This window comes from Corvus moneduloides, unplaced genomic scaffold (assembly GCF_009650955.1).
Source record: "Corvus moneduloides isolate bCorMon1 unplaced genomic scaffold, bCorMon1.pri scaffold_89_arrow_ctg1, whole genome shotgun sequence".
Classification (NCBI taxonomy): Eukaryota; Metazoa; Chordata; class Aves; order Passeriformes; family Corvidae; genus Corvus; species Corvus moneduloides.
Window position 1 is genome coordinate 306,820 of NW_022436937.1, and position 18,997 is coordinate 325,816.

At 56.5% G+C, this 18,997-nt stretch overlaps 2 protein-coding genes and 1 long non-coding RNA gene across 8 annotated transcripts in view; 1 reads left to right on the forward strand and 2 right to left on the reverse strand.

The window, feature by feature from the left end:
• The window catches only part of LOC116439026 (zinc finger protein OZF-like), a 365,981-nt gene that overhangs the window by 151,263 nt on the left and 195,721 nt on the right, over positions 1–18,997 (forward strand). The window lies entirely within an intron of this gene.
• Positions 7,082–13,088, reverse strand: LOC116439035 (serine/threonine-protein kinase PAK 3-like). Of its 6 annotated transcripts, XM_032098112.1 has the most exons (8): positions 12,811–13,088; positions 11,932–11,980; positions 10,799–10,908; positions 9,916–10,033; positions 9,421–9,520; positions 8,806–9,002; positions 7,765–7,902; positions 7,082–7,312 (listed from the first exon to the last, which is right to left on the reverse strand). In XM_032098112.1, exons 1-8 carry the CDS (start codon positions 12,888–12,890, stop codon positions 7,223–7,225), a joined length of 882 nt encoding a protein of 293 aa, XP_031954003.1. In that variant the 5' UTR covers positions 12,891–13,088; the 3' UTR covers positions 7,082–7,222. The 6 variants fall into 6 exon arrangements, with proteins under 6 accessions (XP_031954003.1, XP_031954001.1, XP_031954002.1 ...); XM_032098110.1 differs by having other exon boundaries at positions 7,082–7,902; XM_032098111.1 differs by lacking the exons at positions 11,932–11,980; positions 12,811–13,088 and adding an exon at positions 11,091–11,619.
• Positions 13,266–16,187, reverse strand: LOC116439046. The gene is made up of 2 exons (XR_004238015.1): positions 14,541–16,187; positions 13,266–14,078 (listed from the first exon to the last, which is right to left on the reverse strand). It is a non-coding gene; the product is annotated as an uncharacterized LOC116439046 (long non-coding RNA).

An 18,997-nucleotide genomic window follows, 5' to 3' on the forward strand; every position in this document is an offset into this window, starting at 1 on the left:
TTGCACAGCCTGGCCGGGAAGCAAAGGTTCCCCCCTTTGCTGGGGCGGATGCAACCAATTCTTCAGTCGGCTGCCAAGCTGCTTTTTGGCAGGGCTGGGGGGATGGGCTGGGCTGGTTTTGAACTGGGAGTCTGCTCCTGGCCCTGCCAACAGCCCCCAGCACCCACCGTGGCCCGCGCTTGGGCTGGGGCTGGGGCAGCCAGCCCGACACAAACAAAGCCCCATGGTGGGAGCAGAGGTTGGACACCAGAAGCTGTGCATGGGCTGCTTTGCTCTGCAGGCAAGGAAGGGCTTGGGCTGCTCCACTGCCCTTGTTCACTTTGGGCTCAGCATGACTTTTGGGGGCAGTGCAGGGGGAAGGGAGAAAGCGTGGGCTGCCCTGGCCCGTGGGTGGGTTTTTCCCTCACATGGCGGGCTTGGGCCTTCCTCAAGGCCCCAGCAGAGAGAAGATTTTTTACCTTTTTCCTTGTTTCCCCTTTTTGTCTGTAATCTCTTTTCATTGATTTATGGTTTGTTTTTCCAAAGGAAGCGTTCTAGGTGGTGTCTGGTCTGGATGGGCAAGTGCTTGGGAGCAGCTGCGGCGTGGGTGGGACGTGCCCTTGGAGAAGGCTGAGGACACCGTTTGGGAGCAGCTTTTCTTCTGGCGGCGGGAGGCGTGAGGTGGGTGCCCGTCCTCTTGGCACGGCTGGGATAAGGGCTTTTGGGAGACGGCAGCGAGCGCAGCAGCATCCCGCTCTGGGCAGCTGCTGAGGAGGTGGCTGTGCCACGGCCGGCTGCAGGCTGGGCACGTGTCCTGCCCTTCTGCTCTCCTGCCAGAGGCAGCAATGCTGGGCAGCTTTGGGCAGCGCTCTGAGCACGGCCAGCACGGCCTGGGCACCGCGGGCGGCTGGGACAAGGGGGACGGGAGCCTTCAGCTGACGGGCGCTTTCTGCTTTCTCTCCTTGCAGCCCGGCTCTGTGGATGCTGAGGCTGCTCTGGGCTCTGCCAGGGCTCTGCTGTGGCTCAGCCCCAGGGCCACGAGAAGCCAAAGAAGAAACGCCGTGACCTGCAGCAGAGACATGCTTGAGCAGCTCGGCAGTGCAGCTCAAGTTTGCAGAGCGTGCACCTCCAGGGGAAAATATGACACCCCCCTCAATAACAAACTTGTTCAGTAACTTCTGAAATGAAATCAGCCTGGGATGACCCTCAATGACATTTTTCAGCTTGCTCAAGCTGAAGCTCAGCCCTTCTCTGAACAGTTCTCTCCCCCACCTGCCTTTTGCTCCACAAGTGCTCCCTCTTTCCCCCAGTGAGTTCCCAGCTCACCGCAGTCCCCATTGCACTGTAGCCTTCCTTGATGCCCCTGGCCACGAGGAAGAGTGAGCCCCAGGTTTAGGGACTCATGTTGTCACTGGCTGAAGAACAGCAATGTCTCAGAAGTCTGGTGAGATTTGAGTGTCATTCAGAGCTGCTCTCCAGGCCTCAGCTCTGCTCACTGCTGGCTTCCCAATCCCTTTTCCTCATTCTTCACAGAGCAGGATGAGCTCTGTGAATGCCCTTGACCCTCGCCACTCTTCCCAGCCCAGCCACCCAGCCCAGTTAGGCTTAAGATGGAGCTTCTCTGTCTCCTCTGGCACCCCAGTGCAGTCCCCTCTGCGGGGAGCAGCAGCCCCAGAGCACAGCACACAGTAGTGCAGGCTGCACCCAGAGCAGCTCCCTGCAGCCATGGCCTGGCTCTTTGTGGCAACCAAATGCTCCCTGTGTGCAGCTGTCCCTGGAGGATGGTCCCAGGGCAGAGCCCAGCCGGGCTCCCACTGCATCCCCTGGAGCCTGGGGCAGACGGCGCTCGCAGAGCTGAGGTTCATGGTGAGCACCCAGAGCTGTGGTTCGCAGTCGGTGTTTGCAAGCGTTGTGATCTCATCTCCTGCAACCTGTGGGGAAAAGGAGCTGTGCAGCCAGGCCAGCGCTGCCCCTCTGGGCAGGGACGAGGCTGAAGGCCTTTCCTGTTGCCGAGGAGGCGGCATTAAGCCTTAGCGGGGCCTGGCAGCTGTGGAGCCGGATCTCGCCCGCTGTCCGGGACTCGCTGCCCACCAACCGCCCCCACCCGCTGCACTCCGTTCTGCAGGGACAGAAGGCTCTGGCTGTGCGAGGGTTTCCATCACGTCTGTGTACCCGTGGCTGTGCAACACACACGGAGAGGGAAAGTGTCAGTCACGGTGCTGGCACACTCCTTCCTTTCCATACAGTGCACGTCCCTGCGCACCCTGTGTGCGGATCTATTCAAAGGAGAGGCGTGGATAGAGATTTCCCACAGAGCTCTGACTCTGGCGGAACTCACCTTGTCAGCCAGCAGCCAGGGGATTTGTTTCCCAGCTCTGTGTCAGTCGGTGCCCAGGAGCTGAAGGGAGCAGCATTTAGAGGCAGTTTCCAGATTTCTAGGCAGGCAGTGGAGCTGACAAGCATCCGCGTAACTCGCCGTGTTCATCGGGAGGGGCTGCTGCTTCTTTGGGAATACGGCACAACGGAGACATGAGACTTGGAAAAATCCCAGCTCTCTGTGGATTTGTGCAGAAGGGGGAGCAGCAGAAACACTTTGTGTCTGCTTGTGGGGACACAAGGTGCAAGGAGTGGGGCTGGCAGAGGGTGACCTGGGCTGCTGGCAGCTCAAGTCCCGTGTGTTGCGTCTGCCTGAGGGAAAGTTCACGGGCCTTCCAGGGCTGTGCTTTGCATTGGTAGCTGGACAGGTGCTGATAACAGAGCGGTGTTCTGGCTGCTGCCCAGCAGCGCTGTCCCTCTGCCATTCCTTCCCCCAGGAGAGGGGATGGGAGTGGGCAGGATCCTGGCAGGGGACACAGCCAGGCCAGCGGACCCAAATCAGCCAAGGGGATGTTCCAACCATATGACTCCAGATCGGATATATAAAGCAAAGGGAGAGAGGAGGAAGGGCACCTTTTCCCCCAGAAGCTGAAGTTTCCCTGAGTCTTCCAGTTCCAAACTGTTGACCCTTTTTGGAGGCATAAGGTTCTCACCCCATAGTCTTCCAGTCACCCTCGAGTAGTAGAATTTTAGAGCAGTCAAATTAATCAAGATTTTCTAGATCTTGCTGTGCCATTTTCCTGATGTCCATGTGAGAGGGGACACAGTGATGGATGGGTTTGCATGGGAGCTGCAGAGCCCCGGAATGGAGAGCCTGAGTGTCCCAGCAGGATTTGCAGGAGTGTGGAGGGCAGCTGGAAAGAAGATCGTGGGCAATATTCTCCTGCCTCCATCTTCCAAGGAAGCTTTGATTCGATCCCTGTCTGCACTGTGCCACAGGGCCTCCAGAGGCCCAGGGAGGTGTCTGGGTGGCCCCAGAAGGCGCTTGCAGGACCCTGGGGCACCAGGGAAGAGGCAGGAGCATCCCTGTGGTGCTGGGAGAGACACCCAGAGGGGGCCACCCCTGGGGCCCGGGCAAGAGCTGCATTCAGGCAGCCAAATTCATGCAGGGTCTGCCCGGGCGCTGCCAAGGACCAGTCCAGTGAGCTCCAGTCCTGTTTCACCTCTTTGTATTTCTTTGTATTTATTTCTTTGTACTTATCCTTATTATTATTCTCTTTGTTGACCCTCAAAATGCCACTAGAAATCATTTTCCCTCCAAATAAATACTGACTTATTTTAGTGTGCTGCTTTGGACAAATTTGGAGGAAAATATCCTCTGACAGAAGGCAGGTTACAACCAGCCCTCTCCCACCAGGTCTGGGAAAAAATATTTTCCTCTGAGGAAAGTGAAAGAGAAAAAGAACCTATTTATTTAACAAACACACAGGAAAAGGATAATAATGCTGAATACTTAAACCTCTCGCTGTGGAGAGAAACCTGGGAAGATTTCAGAGTCCTTCTGTAGGTGTGCTCTCTCTCCTCCTCCTTGGAGCTGGGTTGGTGTCCTCCAGGGCCTCGGTGGAAAATTCTCCCCCTGTGTTCTGATGTTGAAACAGTCCAGAAGAGAAGAAGGGAAAAAGTCCAAGTCCCAGGAAAACAAACTTCAACTCTCCGTCTCCCTCCGGAGAAAAGGAGCCGAAAGCGCGCTGCAAAGCAAGCAGGGCGCTCCCTCCGCTCTTCTCGCTGCCGCAGCAGAACGCACAGGAGTGTGTGTCTGTGTCCTTGAACAACCGCTTTGAAAAGTTCGCTCGGGTTTTTCTCTCTCCCCCGTCGGGCTCAGTTTAAAGGCACAGAAAGGCACAGGATTGATTTCTGGGCAGAGAGCAGCGATAGGGGATACACATCATAAAGTCACCCCCAGACAGGAATGTACGGAGCTGGAGAGCTCGACAGTCCTGTGTCTTTAGTTACAAGGGTGTGGAAGTGTCGCTGGGTCCTTTGGTAATCGCACAGTTCTGTATCGGTTCCCGCCGTGCGAAGCCATTTTTATACAGAAGTCGGTGTATTCACACAGCACAGATTGTTGTGTTTTCCTGTGTATCAATTTCTGTGTAAACCTGCATCCCGTTGTACAGTTTTATCGATGTATGAATTTCTGTGTAAAGCTGCGTGGCCTTGCAGAGTTTGGTTCAGGCTCTGTGGGTGTTGAGAGAGTGCGATGGATGTTTGGCTTTCTCTCCAGACGTGTATCTGTACAGGCACCACCGTGTGACCCGTCAGACATTTAACTGTGTGAACCGAAAGGGATCTTTGTATCTTTCCATATGGTCAGCAGAGATGGAACAATCTGCAGGAAGCTCGTAACAGAATGTTGGGGTTTTAGGAGTTCTCCTTGGGTTTTTTTTCTGTTAAAGGAGTTTTCCCCATAGATGTTGCCACGGGGACAAATTACTGGATGCTTAAGAAAAACAAAAGACCTGGCCATAGGGGTGGGGTGCATCTTGCTACTCTTTTTTTCACCTGGCTGTGTGGGCAGTCAGTCCCTGGCGTTTTGGATGACGGAGAGAGAGGCTGCTCCTTCAGCTGCCTTCCTTCTACCGGAGAGAGCCCAGGATTCCCAAGCCTGCCTTCCCTGCCCCGCTGGGAGCCAGGCTGCGGCCGCCCTGCCCCTGCCATTGCTTCGAGCCTTCGCTACTTTGTAGCCCCGCTCACCCTGCCTGCCCAGACCTCCGCAGGTTCCCACCACAGCTCCAGAATTTTCATACATCTTGTCTGCCACCTGGGATTTATGCTCATCCCTGCCACTCCAGCCTGCTGGTCCTGAGGGTCCGGCTGGACACCGGGATCGGCTGCCCAGGGGGTTTTTGAAACCTTTGTTCCATCCCTTCCCGGGATCCCAGGCCCCCAGTGCCGCGTGCTCCCCGAGCTCGCTCCGGAGCGCCCCCTGCAGCCGCGGGGGAACCATCGCACCTGCCCTGCTCACCGGGAGCCGCCAGCGCCCCTGCCGGCTGCGAGCGGAACTGCACCCGAGGGGAAAGGGCCTGACAGCCGAGAAGGCTGGCACTGGGTTTGTGATTGTTTGCTGTTACTGCCAGAGTTATTGCTCTTTGTTTGACTGGTTATACACATAAAGATATATATTAGTAAAGAACAGTTATTCCTATTTCCCATATCTTTGCCTGAAAGCTCCTTAATTTCCAAATTATAATAATTCAGAGGGAAGGGGGTTGCAATTTTTTTTCTTCCATTTCAGGAGAGACTCCTGCCTTCCTTGGCAGACACCTGTCTTTCAAACCAAGACACTGGGAGCAACTGGGACCACAGTGGGGGCAAGTACAATCATACAGCGAGTGACTGGGTTCATACTGGAAGTGACTGGAGCCACACTGGACTCTTACTGAGAGTGAAATGAACCAGACTGGGTGTGACTGGGAGCCACTGGGACCATGCTGCAGGCAACTGGGATCTTATTGGGAGCAACTGGGACCATACTGAAAACATAGTGGGAGTGACTCTAAGCGACTGGGATGATGCTGGGAGTGATCATGCCGGGATCATACTGGGGCTGACTGGGAACCACCGCTGAGGCGGCAGCGGCGGAGCTCGGAGGCGGCCCCAGCGCAGGTGGGAGCCACGCTCGGTTCTGGCGGGGCTCGGGGCTGGCTGCGGGCGGAGGGGGCGGCAGGGGGCTGTGGCGGGTTCGTTGTGCCGTGTGGGCGCCGTGTTCGCCCTGGCGTGAGGGCGCTGCGGGAGCGGCTGCCCGCGGTCTCCTTCCCGCTGCTGCCTCGGCAGGAGCCGGTGCCAGAGCAGCGCTGGCTCGTCCTGGTTGCTGTGGCTGCCCCGTCGCCAGGACTGTTTCTTGGAAGGTTCAGACTTCCCAATCCACCCTCCAATATGCACACACCCGTTTTGTTTGTTTTAGTAAAACAAAACAATATTAATAACTCCATTGAGTCTTTGTTCTTCTTCTCTAAGTTCAGGAATTTAACACGGCCTTGGCTGAGCAGCAGTTCATGGCAATCAGTAACATTTTCTGGAAATGATAGTTTCTTTCATTCCTTCCTACCTACAGCTCCCTGGCCCTATCTAAAGCAGATTGACGGGCTTTGTTTGTTTAAGTCACATTCACCTTATTCCTTTCCCCCCCTCTCACTGCCGGAGCCCCTCCCCTGCTTGCGCTCGCAGGTGCCACCGAATGCGTGTCCCGGGATCGCATCTCCCCGCCCGCAGCCTCCAGCGCCCGCCCTGTCCCGGGCTGGGTCTGGGCTGGCGGCAGCGAGCCCGACAGAAACCAACGCCCGCGGGGCCACCAGCGCCGGGGCTCAGAGCCGTGCAAGGGACGCTTTGGTTTGCAGGGGCGGAAGGGCCTGGGCTCCTCCCCTGCCCCGTTTGACTTGGTTTAGGATTCAATATTTTCGCCGACGTGAGAGGGGAAAAAGGCGTGGTTTTTCTCAGCACTGGGCACGTTTTTGTCCCTCGCATTTGGGCCTTCCCCGGGCCCCCTCTGGCCTCTTGCAGAACCAGTGGCATTTCCCACCCCACGCGGTTTGTAAACAAGAGTCGGCTGCAGTCGAGAAGGCTCCAGGCGCCTCCTTCCAGGCTGACTCTGCCGATGCTGAGGCTGTTCTGGGCTCTGCCGGGGCTCTGTTGGGGCTCAGCTCTGGGCAAGGCTGGGCCCGCTCTCCCCTCACATTGCTCCGGGCAGCTGAGTCATGGGGGGACAAGGAAGGGACACGTCAAGGGATTTGAGGTTTAACAGAGTTTTTATTCAAAAAACTGCCATAACTACCAGGCTCTCCTAACCACCATAACTAACTAGCAGTGCTAACTACCGTAACTATCCACTTGTTCTAACTACTGTAACGAAAAGCTGTCCCCAGGTGCTTCAGGTCCTCCGCTGCTCCCTCAATTGCTTTGCTGCGGTGATCAGAGGGCTCAGGCTGGAGAGAGGCTTGGCTGATGATAAAAATGGGTGCTGCCCAAAGGATGAAAAAGAAAGAAACGAACTGTTACTTTCCCAAGTCAAGCTCCTCACAGGCTCTGTTGCACCAGGACAAAGGGGAATGGTTTGAAACTCAGGAGAGGGAAGCAGCCTCAGATTAGATGTGAGACAGAATTTTTTTATCAGAATAGGGGGGAAACACTGGCAGAGGGTGCCCAGAGATGTGGGACGTGCCTCCTCCCTGGAAACATCCAGGCTCAGGTCAGGCAGGGCTCTGAGCCACCTGATCTGCTTGAAGATGGCCCTGCTCCTTGCGGGGCACCTGGTCCAGATGACCTGCAAAGGACCCTGCCAAGCCAAGCCAGGCGAGGATTCTGCTGCCTTTGCATGTGAAAAGCAGCGAGACCGGAGACTATTGGAGGGGGGCCCCACGAGAAAACCCCTCCCTCGCGCTGCTCTTTCCCCTGCAGCCGCTTCGCATCCACCTGCAGCAGCTCCTGGGCAGACCAGCGCCGCTCCTCGTCCGCCTCCAGGCTGCACTCCAGGAAGTCCCGCAGCAGAGCCGACAGGCGCCTGGGCTCCTGCAGCTGCGGGGTCCCGTTCTGCCGGATCAGACAGCGAGCCTGCGCGGAAAGCAAACACTTCTGAAAAAGCTCTGCCAGCTTCCTTCACACCCACGAGTGCTCACAGCGACCCCGGTTTCTCAGCCCCAGTCTCTGGGGACAGTTTCCTCCCTGGCAGAGATGCTGCTCAGAGCTCATTTTTCTATGCCAACCAAAAAAGCCAAACACTGCTGCAGCCACAGCCATTCCTACATCCAGATGATCTTGCCTTGAGAGCCAATGTCATTGGCTGACTTTGTTAGTTGGAACCTCCATCAGAAATAGCCCATTTTGCTTCTCCAAATATGGACACCAGCTTTACAGGCCATTTGCAAGAGTCTGCTTGTGTTATTTCCAAGGATTCTTACATCAAATGCATCCCTGCTGTGCCACTGACACTCAAGTAAATGCATTCATGATGTTCCATCCCAGAAACTGCCAGGCAAGAAACCTGAGGTTTGGGTTGCTGAAAGCTCAGGCTTGGTGACATGGAGGAAGTAGCTTGGGCTAGGAAAGAAATATGTTAGACTATGGGCATGTTAAACAATCATCTTCATGTTTGAGACAAGTTTCCCAGTGAGAAGAGTCGGGGGAGTTCATCTTGCAGAACCTCTTTCAGAAACTCCTTCAGAAAACTTGTTGTGTTTGGGTGTGGGTTTTGGGCTTGGTCTGGGGTTTTCTGCAAGAGAAGATTAGAGCTGATGCTCTGGCTCCATGTTTTCAGGTCATCCTCACAGACAGAAGAGCTGCAACACCTTAAAACCCAAAGCAAATTCTGGAGACTGCAGAATATTGGTCTGTGCTCAGGCTCGAATCCTCTGGGAATTCCCTTCCCGATGGGCAGAGCCCTCCGGCTGCTCCTCCCAGGGCGGGGTCCCTCTGTGCTCACAGGCCTCTGCAAACTCTGGGAAATTTGCCTCTTACCATGGCCGCCGTGTGCTCGAAGTAAGGAGGTTCTCCTTCCACCATCTCGATGGTCACAATGCCCAAGGACCAGATGTCCACCTTGGGGCCATAAGGAGAACTGGTCACAACCTCTGGGGCCATCCAGTGAGCAGTGCCCACCATGGAGCTGCGCTGCTCCTGCTCGGGGCTCAGCTGAGCGCAGAGGCCAAAATCAGCTGAGGACAGAAACAAACACTGTCAAAGGCAGCTGGAATGAGGAAACCAAGCACAAAGATTGCCCACTCTCAGTCTGGAATGCAGTGCTGAATCCAGCTGGAAAAGTCCTCAGGGCTGTAGCCAAGGCAAGATGGAAGTGGACCCTTAAAGGAACCCTCAGCTTTCATGCAGTGGCTTTTAGTGATTCCCTTGAAGCTTCAGATTCCAACTCCTGCCCCCCTGCAAGGGCCATACCCAGAGCAAAGCCACTGCTGACACCCTGCTCCTCTCCTGAGCTCTCTGCATGGGGCAGCCGCTCTCAGCTGGCAGCAGGGGCCGGGCACCGCCACCAGCAGCACTTGTGGGGCTCTGGCCGTCACTGGGAAGCAGCCCCACACCCGCAGCCCGGGAGCGCCGTGCCTGACCAGGAACACCCACCCAGCTTGACAGAGCCGTCCGTTGCCAGAAGGATGTTGGAGCTCTTCAGATCTCTGTGGATCACCCGGTTCGAGTGGAGGAAATCCAGGCCCTGCAGACACTGAGAGAGAACAAGAAACACGAGGGTGGAAATCGATGGCTGGAATACACAATCACACAAGAAAGGACAGTTTAGAATTCTGCCAGCAGCAGCTCTGCTGTGACAGGCCAGGAGTGCAGTGCAGACAAGCTCCAGGCAAATGGTTCAAGGCAAAGCTGAGAACAGCAAATCAAATCAAAAAAGACAGAGAGTCCCACAACAGCAGGAAAGAGGACAAGAGCAGAGTGGAAGTGCAGGGACACTGGCAAGCCGTTCACTTCAGAGGCTCTTTCTTCTCTAGCTCATAAAAACAACACAGAAACAAAGCTCTGAGCATGGAGCCACTCCTGTTCTCAGGCCCTGCTTGGAAGGAGCATTGTGTCCAAGCCATGGCAAGCACGAGCAGGATCCCTCACCTCCCGACTGACAGCTGCCATCTCTCCTTCAGCCATGCGTGTCTGTCTGACAATGTCCTGCAAAGTTCCTCCATCCATGTATTCCATCACCAGCCAGAGATCTTCATCAACAAGGAAGCTGGAAGAGGCAAACAATGGCATGGAGATGAACGTGCACTGCTCAATTCCCCGATGGAAAAGCCTCGAGTGGAGTTTTGTTTCCAGGTCACTTGTAAATGAGGACAGAATCCGATACAGAGACATTCCTGCCAGGCTGCACAGTCCTTGGGATCTGCACAGTCTAAAGGAGAAGGAGATGCCTGTGGGAAAGGAGAGGCCTTAGATGGCAAGCAAGTGAAAAATGCAGTTTAGCAACAGCCCAGATCAATGTGGAACCACAACACTTGCCCCCAGCTGGTTCAGCATCTGAACTCAGCAGTTCCACCGTTCCCTCCAGAACAAGGCAACACAACTTCCAGAGTTATCCCGGGCAGGAGGCCGTGCAGCACTTAGGACAAAAGTGGTCAAGTGTTTGGAAAACCTTGCAGAAAGTCCCTTCAGAAACAGGCAAGGCCATTGCAAAATGGGCACCTGAGGCATTTCTGGAAACAAGAACCTGGTCTTCCTGGCATCTGCAGCAATGGAAAAGAGTTGGGAAGGAGAAGCCAAGGGAAATAATTTCTGACAGGGTTTATCAGCTCTTGTCGTAAGACCCAGGAAATGGGGTCAGCTTGAAGGAAAAACCAAACCAAAGCAACAAAAGCACACGGAGGGAGTGAACTGACAGGCTGTTGTTTTGGGAAGCTACGGCCGGGTGAGACTTTTTCAAAACAGGCTACAGACTGCGGATGCCAGGAGAGATTAACGCAGGGCCCGTGCACGGGATAAGAGCTGAAGCACTCACCTGTCCAAAGAGCTGACAATGTTGGGGTTCTTCTTGTCCTTCAGGACCAGGATCTCATTCACAGCTCGTTCCCCGTTCTGCCCTCTGAGACTCATTTTCTTTATGGCCACCTGAAAGGACATTGCAGCCCTTGAACTGGAGGAGTCTGGGGCAGGAGGCCGCAGCAAACACGGAGCGAGTCTTTGTGGAGCGACGGAGCCGGGCTGGGCCAAACTGCCTTGGGATGGGACACCCGGGCTCAGCAAGTGACATTCCCACAGCCCCTTTCTCTGCTCGCTGCGGGGCCGCTTACAGGACACAGGGCCAGAGACATTTGGCCTTGGAAGCTCTGCAGAAATGGTCCCTCAGCTCTCAGCCTCAAAGCTCTCACAACATTCTCTGCACCTGCACTCTTCTCAAACGGCCTTAGTTTACCACCACGCTCATTATCATTCAAACACATTTTGCAAGCAGCAAGTAATTCTGGTTCTGTGAAAACAGAGCAAAACAGCCGGGAACCCTTTAGCAATCCTGTGGGATTTGGTCATGATTTCAAATGCAACTGCTCTGTTTGGGATTGCACAACAGAGCAAACACGCACAAACGTTGCTCAGATGATCCCTGTCACGGGCTGTCACTGACACCAGACCCAAACACAGCTGCAGCGTTTAGGGGAGAGCTTTGCTCTGCACATCCATCTTCTCATTCCTCTCCCTCTCTCTGGGAACAGCTGCAGTAGGACTAAAACCCCAAACTGATGCCAAGCAGGATCGCTCCTTAATTAGGTCTTGAGGTATCCTTTGAAGATGAAGCACAGGATGGAAAAACTGCTAAACGGTGTTCCTGTCTGAGGCTGGGATGAAGATAAATTAGGCCTCAGCCTCCACCAGCTGATGCACTGATGTTTTCAGATATGAAGACCAAGCCAGCGTGTCCTGCTCTGACAGACACCGCTGCCCTCCTTGCATTCCTTTGGGCACTTCAGAAGGCTCAAGTCTGTCCCAGCCGTGCTCTGCAGGCTGACACTGCTGTGCCTTCAGAGGAACAGCCTGTGCAGGAAAGCTCTGCTGGCCCCCCAAAGCTGCAGCCACAGCTCCCAGCAGAGGGGAAAGCCCTCGAGAGCTGCCCGACGCGCTGAGCGTGGTGACACTGACCTCTCCTCCAGTGGCCCTGTCGAGTCCTTTATAAACGGTTCCAAAAGCCCTGGAGACAGAACAGCAGAGAAGAAAGAAGCAGCGCTTTAGGCCCTGGGAGTGAAAGCCAGCCCAGACAGGAGATCTCTGCTGCCTGCAGCCTTTACAAAACACCTGGGTGCATTGACCCTTCAAACAGCAGCGCAGCAGCCACCAGCCCTGTGCCACGCAAGGTGGGCGAGAGAAAACTGAGGCCCAACACGAAGGAAAAGGGCTGGAGCAAATCCCAAATGTCCACGCTGAATTACTTTAGTCCAAAACCTAGGGTGGGAGTGGATGTCTAAAGAACTGGAAAAGAATGTATTTCATCCTTTTCCATTTCCTGCCTACGAGCTGCAGGATCCACAAGGGCCCTGCCATCAGGCAGCTGATGCGTTTTCCCCTCGAGTGCAGCAGCTCTTTGCCTGTTACTGAATGTACGGGGTTTACTACCTGTGCTGAAAAGAGCGCTTATTAGTTCATCTCTGGTTTCTGTTTCTAAACCGTTATGTTGATAATCCTGACCGGTGGATATTTTTGGAAGCAAAATATTTGAAAGGAATCTTCTTGAGAACTGTTTTCTGACAGTCACCAGATGGTGAGCTGCTCTTTCAGGCAATCAAATTCCAGGGACAGAAGATCTTCCAGGTCCTGCTCCTTGCTGCAGCCAGGACACTGCCAGCCTCAGGGGCTTTTGACGGTGCCTTCTGACCACAGTTACCAATTCTGATCAGCACTGACAGACAGCAGGATCGTGCCCCAGTGTCTGAAGCTGTTTGCAGCTTGCCTGGCTTCTCACTTGATCTTGCACCAGCAAATACCTGGCCCCTGCTTGTGCAGAAGTAACTGCCGTGCACTTACCCTTGGCCAACCTGCTCCAGTTCCAGGTATTTCTCGGCAGGCTCCCCCACGCTCACGGTGCTCCCTGAAAGAAACCACATGGAAGACGCTCCCTCCCAGATGGAGAGCCCGCCTTGCAGCAGGGCCAAAATGCAGCCCCACTCCCTGGGGCCGGGAGCCCCTTGGTCTCAGCTGGGCAAGGACAATAAATGACTCTGTGACATTCAGCTGCAGAGCAAGCCTGGGTGCAGCTGATGCTGAGACACACACGCAGCACCCTGCTCTGGCACACAGCAGCAGAGCAGAGACGTACTCAGCTGATTCAGGCACCACTCCTCTCTGCCCTCTGGCTGCAGGGCTGTGCTGCTGTCAGAATGTTCAGCCCAGGATCCCGCAGCAGAGGGAGCTTCAGTGTCCTCTTCCCAAGCAGAGGGAGCTTCCCCATCCTCTTCCCAAAATGCAACGGGTTCCTGGTCTTCTTTCCAAGCCACAGGATGTTTGCCATCCTCTTCCCATGCCGGGAGAATTGCAGCCTCCTCTTCCCAAATCACAGGATGTCCTCTGTCCTCGTCCCACGCTGGCAGATGTCCGTCGTCCTTGTCCCATGCTGCTGGAGCCTCGCTGTCCTCGTCCCACACCGGGTGATGTCCACCATCCTCGCCCCACACCACAGGAGCCTCGCTGTTGTATTCCCAAACCGTGGGATGTTTGCCCTCATCTCCCGGGACAGAGGGAGGTTCACCATCATCCCCCAGAATGGGGGGAAGTTCACTGCTGTCTTCCTCCTCTTTGGCCTCCTCTTTGGAAGCAGAGGGAGCCCGAGGAGGAGCTGATGCTGCTTTTGTGCCCTGTGGACAGATGGTAGCGTGAGGGACGGGAAGTTCTATCTCAGTTATCGCCTTATTTATCCTCAGCTACACATCCAGCTGCACTAAGCAGAAATGGGACTCGGAGCTGTTCAAACTAGGAATGGGCTAAAGTCGACATTGCCACTTATTGCTGGGCATTCCATATTCCACTGTGGCTAAAGCCAGCAAGCAATCTTCTGCCTGCAAAACCAGACCTGCAGCTCTTCAAAAGCTCTTCAGCAGAGAAGGAGAAAAGTGCCAGGGATCCCTTTGCTGCTGCTGCTGCTGCAAAGACACTGGCAGGAACTTTCCTTCAGCCTCCCAGGCTGGCGCTCGACTGCCACACGCCAAGCTCACAACTCTCTGCACAGTTCCGACCACCAAAGGTTCCTTTCCCACTCACCGAAGGAGGAGCTGCTCGGGATCCACGCGTGAGGTGCCCTGCAACGGGACAGGGAACACGAACCAGATGCTGTTAGGAAAAACCTGCCCGTGGTGGGAACTCCCACGGAGCAAGGCAACCCCGAGCGAGCATTTTGCTTCCACAACATCCCTCCAGGAGCCACAGTCCCTTCGCACAGCAAGCAAGAGAACAGCACAGAATCCTGGGCTGTGTCAGCTCTTGGCTGGAGCAGCCACCGGAGGGAGTTCCAGGCTCCGCTGGCACAGACTCTGCGCTTGAGGGAACAGAACCCCCCCGGCTCCATTGCAAATCCTGTGCACGCCCCGCTGGCTGCAGACACCCCCTTTTTCCGCTGCAGCTGCTGGCAGGAGCTCTTCCCAAACCAACGGTGTCTTAATGGCAATTTGGTTACAAAGGCAGCTCAATTCCAGTGGGAGAACAGAAAGCACCCAGCAAGCCCGCAGGCACCGATGCTGCACCCAGGGAAAACCTCGACTTACGTGCCAAGTGGGCTAAAAAATAGCCCGAATAAGCCACAGAGTACAGAGTGCAAACTGCAGCAACCGCTTGCTGGATCATTTTGGCTGCGCTGCACACGTCGCAGACTGTACCCCTGCAAGCACAGAAGGACACCCGTCAGGGGCTGGGCTGGCTGCTGAGAATGCCTCGGGCAGGAGGATCCTCCGGCAACCAGCGGGCGCCCAGAGCCGCTCTGGACACTGAGGGCTCCGTGCCCCACAGCAACGGGAACACGGCGAGGACGCGGCAGCGTTCCCGTGACATCACAGCAGCAGCTCACGCAAGGACCGCCTGGAAGGTTCTCCTCTGTCACAAAGGAGCACAAAGGATCCTCCCGAGGCACAGCCTGTTGCTCAAAGGATCCAAGAGGAACCCAGAAAATGCAGCAGACAAGGACAGCCCATAGCCAAGCCTGAACACTGAGGAGGAACGAGGACAGGACCAAAACAAAGGAATCACGACCTTTAGTCACTGATGCTGCTGACTAAAACCAGCAAGCATTGTTCCTTCTGGGATCTCTGGTCTAGTTCTAAAAACAAGCAAAGTTCTCCACTCTAAATGTACAGAAAGCAGGAACTGGGGAGGAGGCGGGATGAGGAAGGAGGAGAACAGCAGGAGGTGGAGGAGAGAGGAAAAGGAGGAGCAGGAGGAGGAGGAGCAGGAACAGGAATAGGAGGAGGAACAGGAGGTTCCAGTGCCCGCTGTGTCCGCAGCACTCCCGGCCCCGGGAGCGTCCCCCCACGGCATCCTGCAGGTGGCTGGGGAGGGGGAGCTTGTCCCAAATCTATTAGGGAGTCCCTGAGAGGGTTTTTTTATTGGGGAGTGTTTGGAGCTGGCAGATTCCAGAACCGAGCCCCAAATATCTTTTAGTGTCCTGGGAGGATTTGTTTCTGTGTGTATGTTTGGATCTTTCAGGACCCCAAAGCTGAGCCCCTTGGGGGGAATCATCTCCCCTTACATCAGCCAATACACACAGAGGAGAGGCCCTTCCGCTGCCCTGAGTGTGGGAAGGGTTTCAACCACAGCTCAAACACCAACGGAGGCACCGCTAAGGGAAGCCCTGCGAGTGCCCCGAGTGCGGGAAGAGCTTCGTGCGCTGCTCCAGCTCCATCCCCCGTGGGAGGATCGGCGTTGGATGATCCCCAGTGACCGCCGTGGGGCAGAGCCCTGGTGACCCCCGTTCCGGGTGATCCGCGCTGGGTGGGGGGAAGGTGTTGGAGAGATTTCTTTGCCTTCTCCTTGTGCTGCTGTGATGTGGTTGGTAATAAATTCCCTCCCTGTGCCCAGGCTGGGTCTGTTGTGCCCGTGCCGGTGCTCGGAGCGGGATCTCTCCCGGTCCTTCTCTTGACTCCTGGGCTTTTCCTTGTATTTCCTGTCCCTGTGCAGTAGCAGAGGGCAGGGATAGAGCGGTTTTGGTGTCTCCCGGCATCCAGGCAGGGCCAGCCCAGCCCCTTCCTCTTCTTCCTCCTCCTCCTGCCGGGATTCAGCCCCCGCCGCCGCCCGGCTCCTTCTGCCGCTCCTGCCCGGCACGAAGCGGCGGTGCCGCTGACGGGGCCGGAGCGCGGCTGCCCCGCGACTGCCCCGCGCCTCAGGGCCGGGCCGGGGAGTGACCGCACGGCTGGGGAGGGACCCCCGCTGGCCAGGGCAGGGACTGAGCCCATGGGAGGGACCCCCGCTGGCCAGGGCAGGGACTGAGCCCATGGGAGGGACCCCGCGCCGGAGCAGGGAAGGATTCCTGTCCCCGAGGGCGAAGCAGCGGCACGAACTGACCGCGACTCCCATCCCTTCTCCCTGCCCCGCTGGGCACAGCAGGGAGGAGCCGCGGATAAAGGCAAGTCCGGCAAGGAGAAAGAGGTCGCGGGAAGGTTCTGTGCCAGGGTTTATTTTACTCCTCACTCTCCTGTTCTGATCCGCTCCGTCCCAAATCCAGTTCATCTCCCCACGGCGGGGCTCTTGTGGCCGCCATGGCGATCCCTGAGTGAGCTCTCCCTGCCCTTAGCCCGAGCCACGAGGACTCGGATCTGTTCCAGTTCCGTGCAATTCACGGGCATTTGGGGCAGCTGGAGCGAAGCAGCTGGAAAGCACAGCGGGCTCGAGAGGGACTCAAGCAGGGCAGGAGCCGGGGCTGCCCCGAGGGAGCTCTCCCAGCACGAACCTTCCCGGGCTCTTTCTAGGGGAATTTCCTTGAATGTTTCCATTCATCGCTACAAAGCAGAGTCACAAGTGGAGCTGAGCTTTCACCTTGAAATGAGCGAATCGAACGCGTGCGCTGGGAGTGCTGCAAACTCAAGGTGTTCCTTGATCCTTTAATCTTGCAAATATTCAGCCCCTCAGCAGCGACGTCTCTGCCAGCCCTCCGGTTTCTGGCTCAGACCCGGCTCGGAGCTTGGAGAAGAAATCCGAAATCCCAACACAACAATCCCTTCCGTTATTTTCTTTTTTTCATAGGTACATAATGCTATCTTGTTGTATATTCTATTTTACTTCATTTTTGCTCTTATTCTTATTTTCGTTTCTTTCTTTTTTTTCTTCCTATTTTATTGTGTTTTTTCTCCAATTCCCTGCCCCCGTCCCCACTCCCAGCTGCTCCCGCTAGCCCTCAGTGTGGTCCCAGTTGCTCCCAGTGTAACCCCTGTTACCCCAGTTCTGGTGCCAGTGGGTTCCAATCCTGGTCCTGGTGTATCCCGCCGGGTCCCAATGTGTCCCAGTCCATCCCAGCCTGTCCCACTCCATCCCGGTCCCTTCCCTGCAGCCGCCGCCGTTTCCCGGATCCTGCCCCTCCCGCCCCCGGAGCTGCCGCCGGACGCCCCCCAAGATGCTGACGGGGGCCGGGGGCTTCGTGTTGGGCTTCGTCCTCCTGGGCTGGGGCTCGGCCTCCACCTGCGGGAGAAGGTGAGGGGGGTCCCCGGGGGTCGTGTCCCCCCCCCTCTCGGAGCGCGTGGGACTCCCCCATGTCCCCCCCATGCCAGGGTCACCCCCTTTTCTCTCCCACAGCGCTCCTGACCCAGCTCCTGCTCCTCCCTGCGAGGGGCTCTGCGGAGCCTCCCTGGGACCCGCTTGAATCCCCATTCCTGGGCACTGGGACCCCCCTGCACCCCTCATCCTGCACCAACACCACCCTGCACCCCCTTTCCCGGGTATCCTCCTCTCCCAGCCCCTGGATCCCCTGTGTCCTTGACCCCGGGGACCCCCGCACCCCCATTCCCGGCCATCCCGGGGAACCTCAGCCCCAGGCCTCCCTTTCCTGGGAAACCCGAACTGGGCACGGGGCTCTGCAGCCGCTCCGGGAGTTACGATCACCCAAAGGAAAGGGACAGGAGAGGCGAGAGAGAAGCAGATTGGGAATCAGGGATCGGGGTCCCAGCGCCCAGTCCTGCTCCGCCGGGGCTGGGGCCCCGCAGCCGCAGGACAAAATGGATCCGCGGGTCCCGGTGCTTGCCCCGCTTCGGGCCGAACCCAGCGGGTTCCCGGCAGAGTTTGGCCGCAGGGCCCGGGAGTTCAGCCCAGCCCGGCCCGGGGGTCCCGCAGGGCGCGGCCGAGGAGGGTCCCGGGGGATGCCAGGAGGGGATCCAGGGGAATTCCCTGGAATTGCCCCGTCCCCTCTCCCCGCGCTCCCTCGGACAATTTGGCTTCTCCGCCTCCGGACCTTCGCCGCCGGGATCTGCCCGGCGACCGCTGACTGCCCCCGGCACCGGCAACCCCCTCCCCGCCCACGGCTCCTCCCGGGAACTTCTGGAAACAGCAGCGGAAAGAGTTGAAAAATTCATCATTATTTCGATTGATTTCGTTGGTTTCCGGGGAAGAACCGGTGGGAAACCCCCTCACCACAAACCTCCGGGGGGAGAACAACGGCGGGGGGTGGGGGGCAGGGAATAGAGAAAAACCACAATAAAATAGGAAGAAAAAAAAAAAGAGTAAGAGAAAAAAATCAAAGTAAAATAGTATATACAATAACATAACACATCGTACCTATGAAAAAAATAAGATGACGGCAGAGGTGATTCTGTTGGGACTTTGGATTTCTTCTCCAAGCTCCGAGCCGGGTCTGAGCCAGAAACCGGCGGGCTGGCAGAGACGTCGCTGCTGAGGGGCTGAATATTTGCAAGATTAAAGGATCAAGGAACACCTTGAGTTTGCAGCACTCCCAGCGCACGCGTTCGATTCGCTCATTTCAAGGTGAAAGCTCAGCTCCACTCGTGACTCTGCTTTGTAGCGATGAATGGAAACATTCAAGGAAATTCCCCTAGAAAGAGCCCGGGAAGGTTCGTGCTGGGAGAGCTCCCTCGGGGCAGCCCCGGCTCCTGCCCTGCTTGAGTCCCTCTCGAGCCCGCTGTGCTTTCCAGCTGCTTCGCTCCAGCTGCCCCAAATGCCCGTGAATTGCACGGAACTGGAACAGATCCGAGTCCTCGTGGCTCGGGCTAAGGGCAGGGAGAGCTCA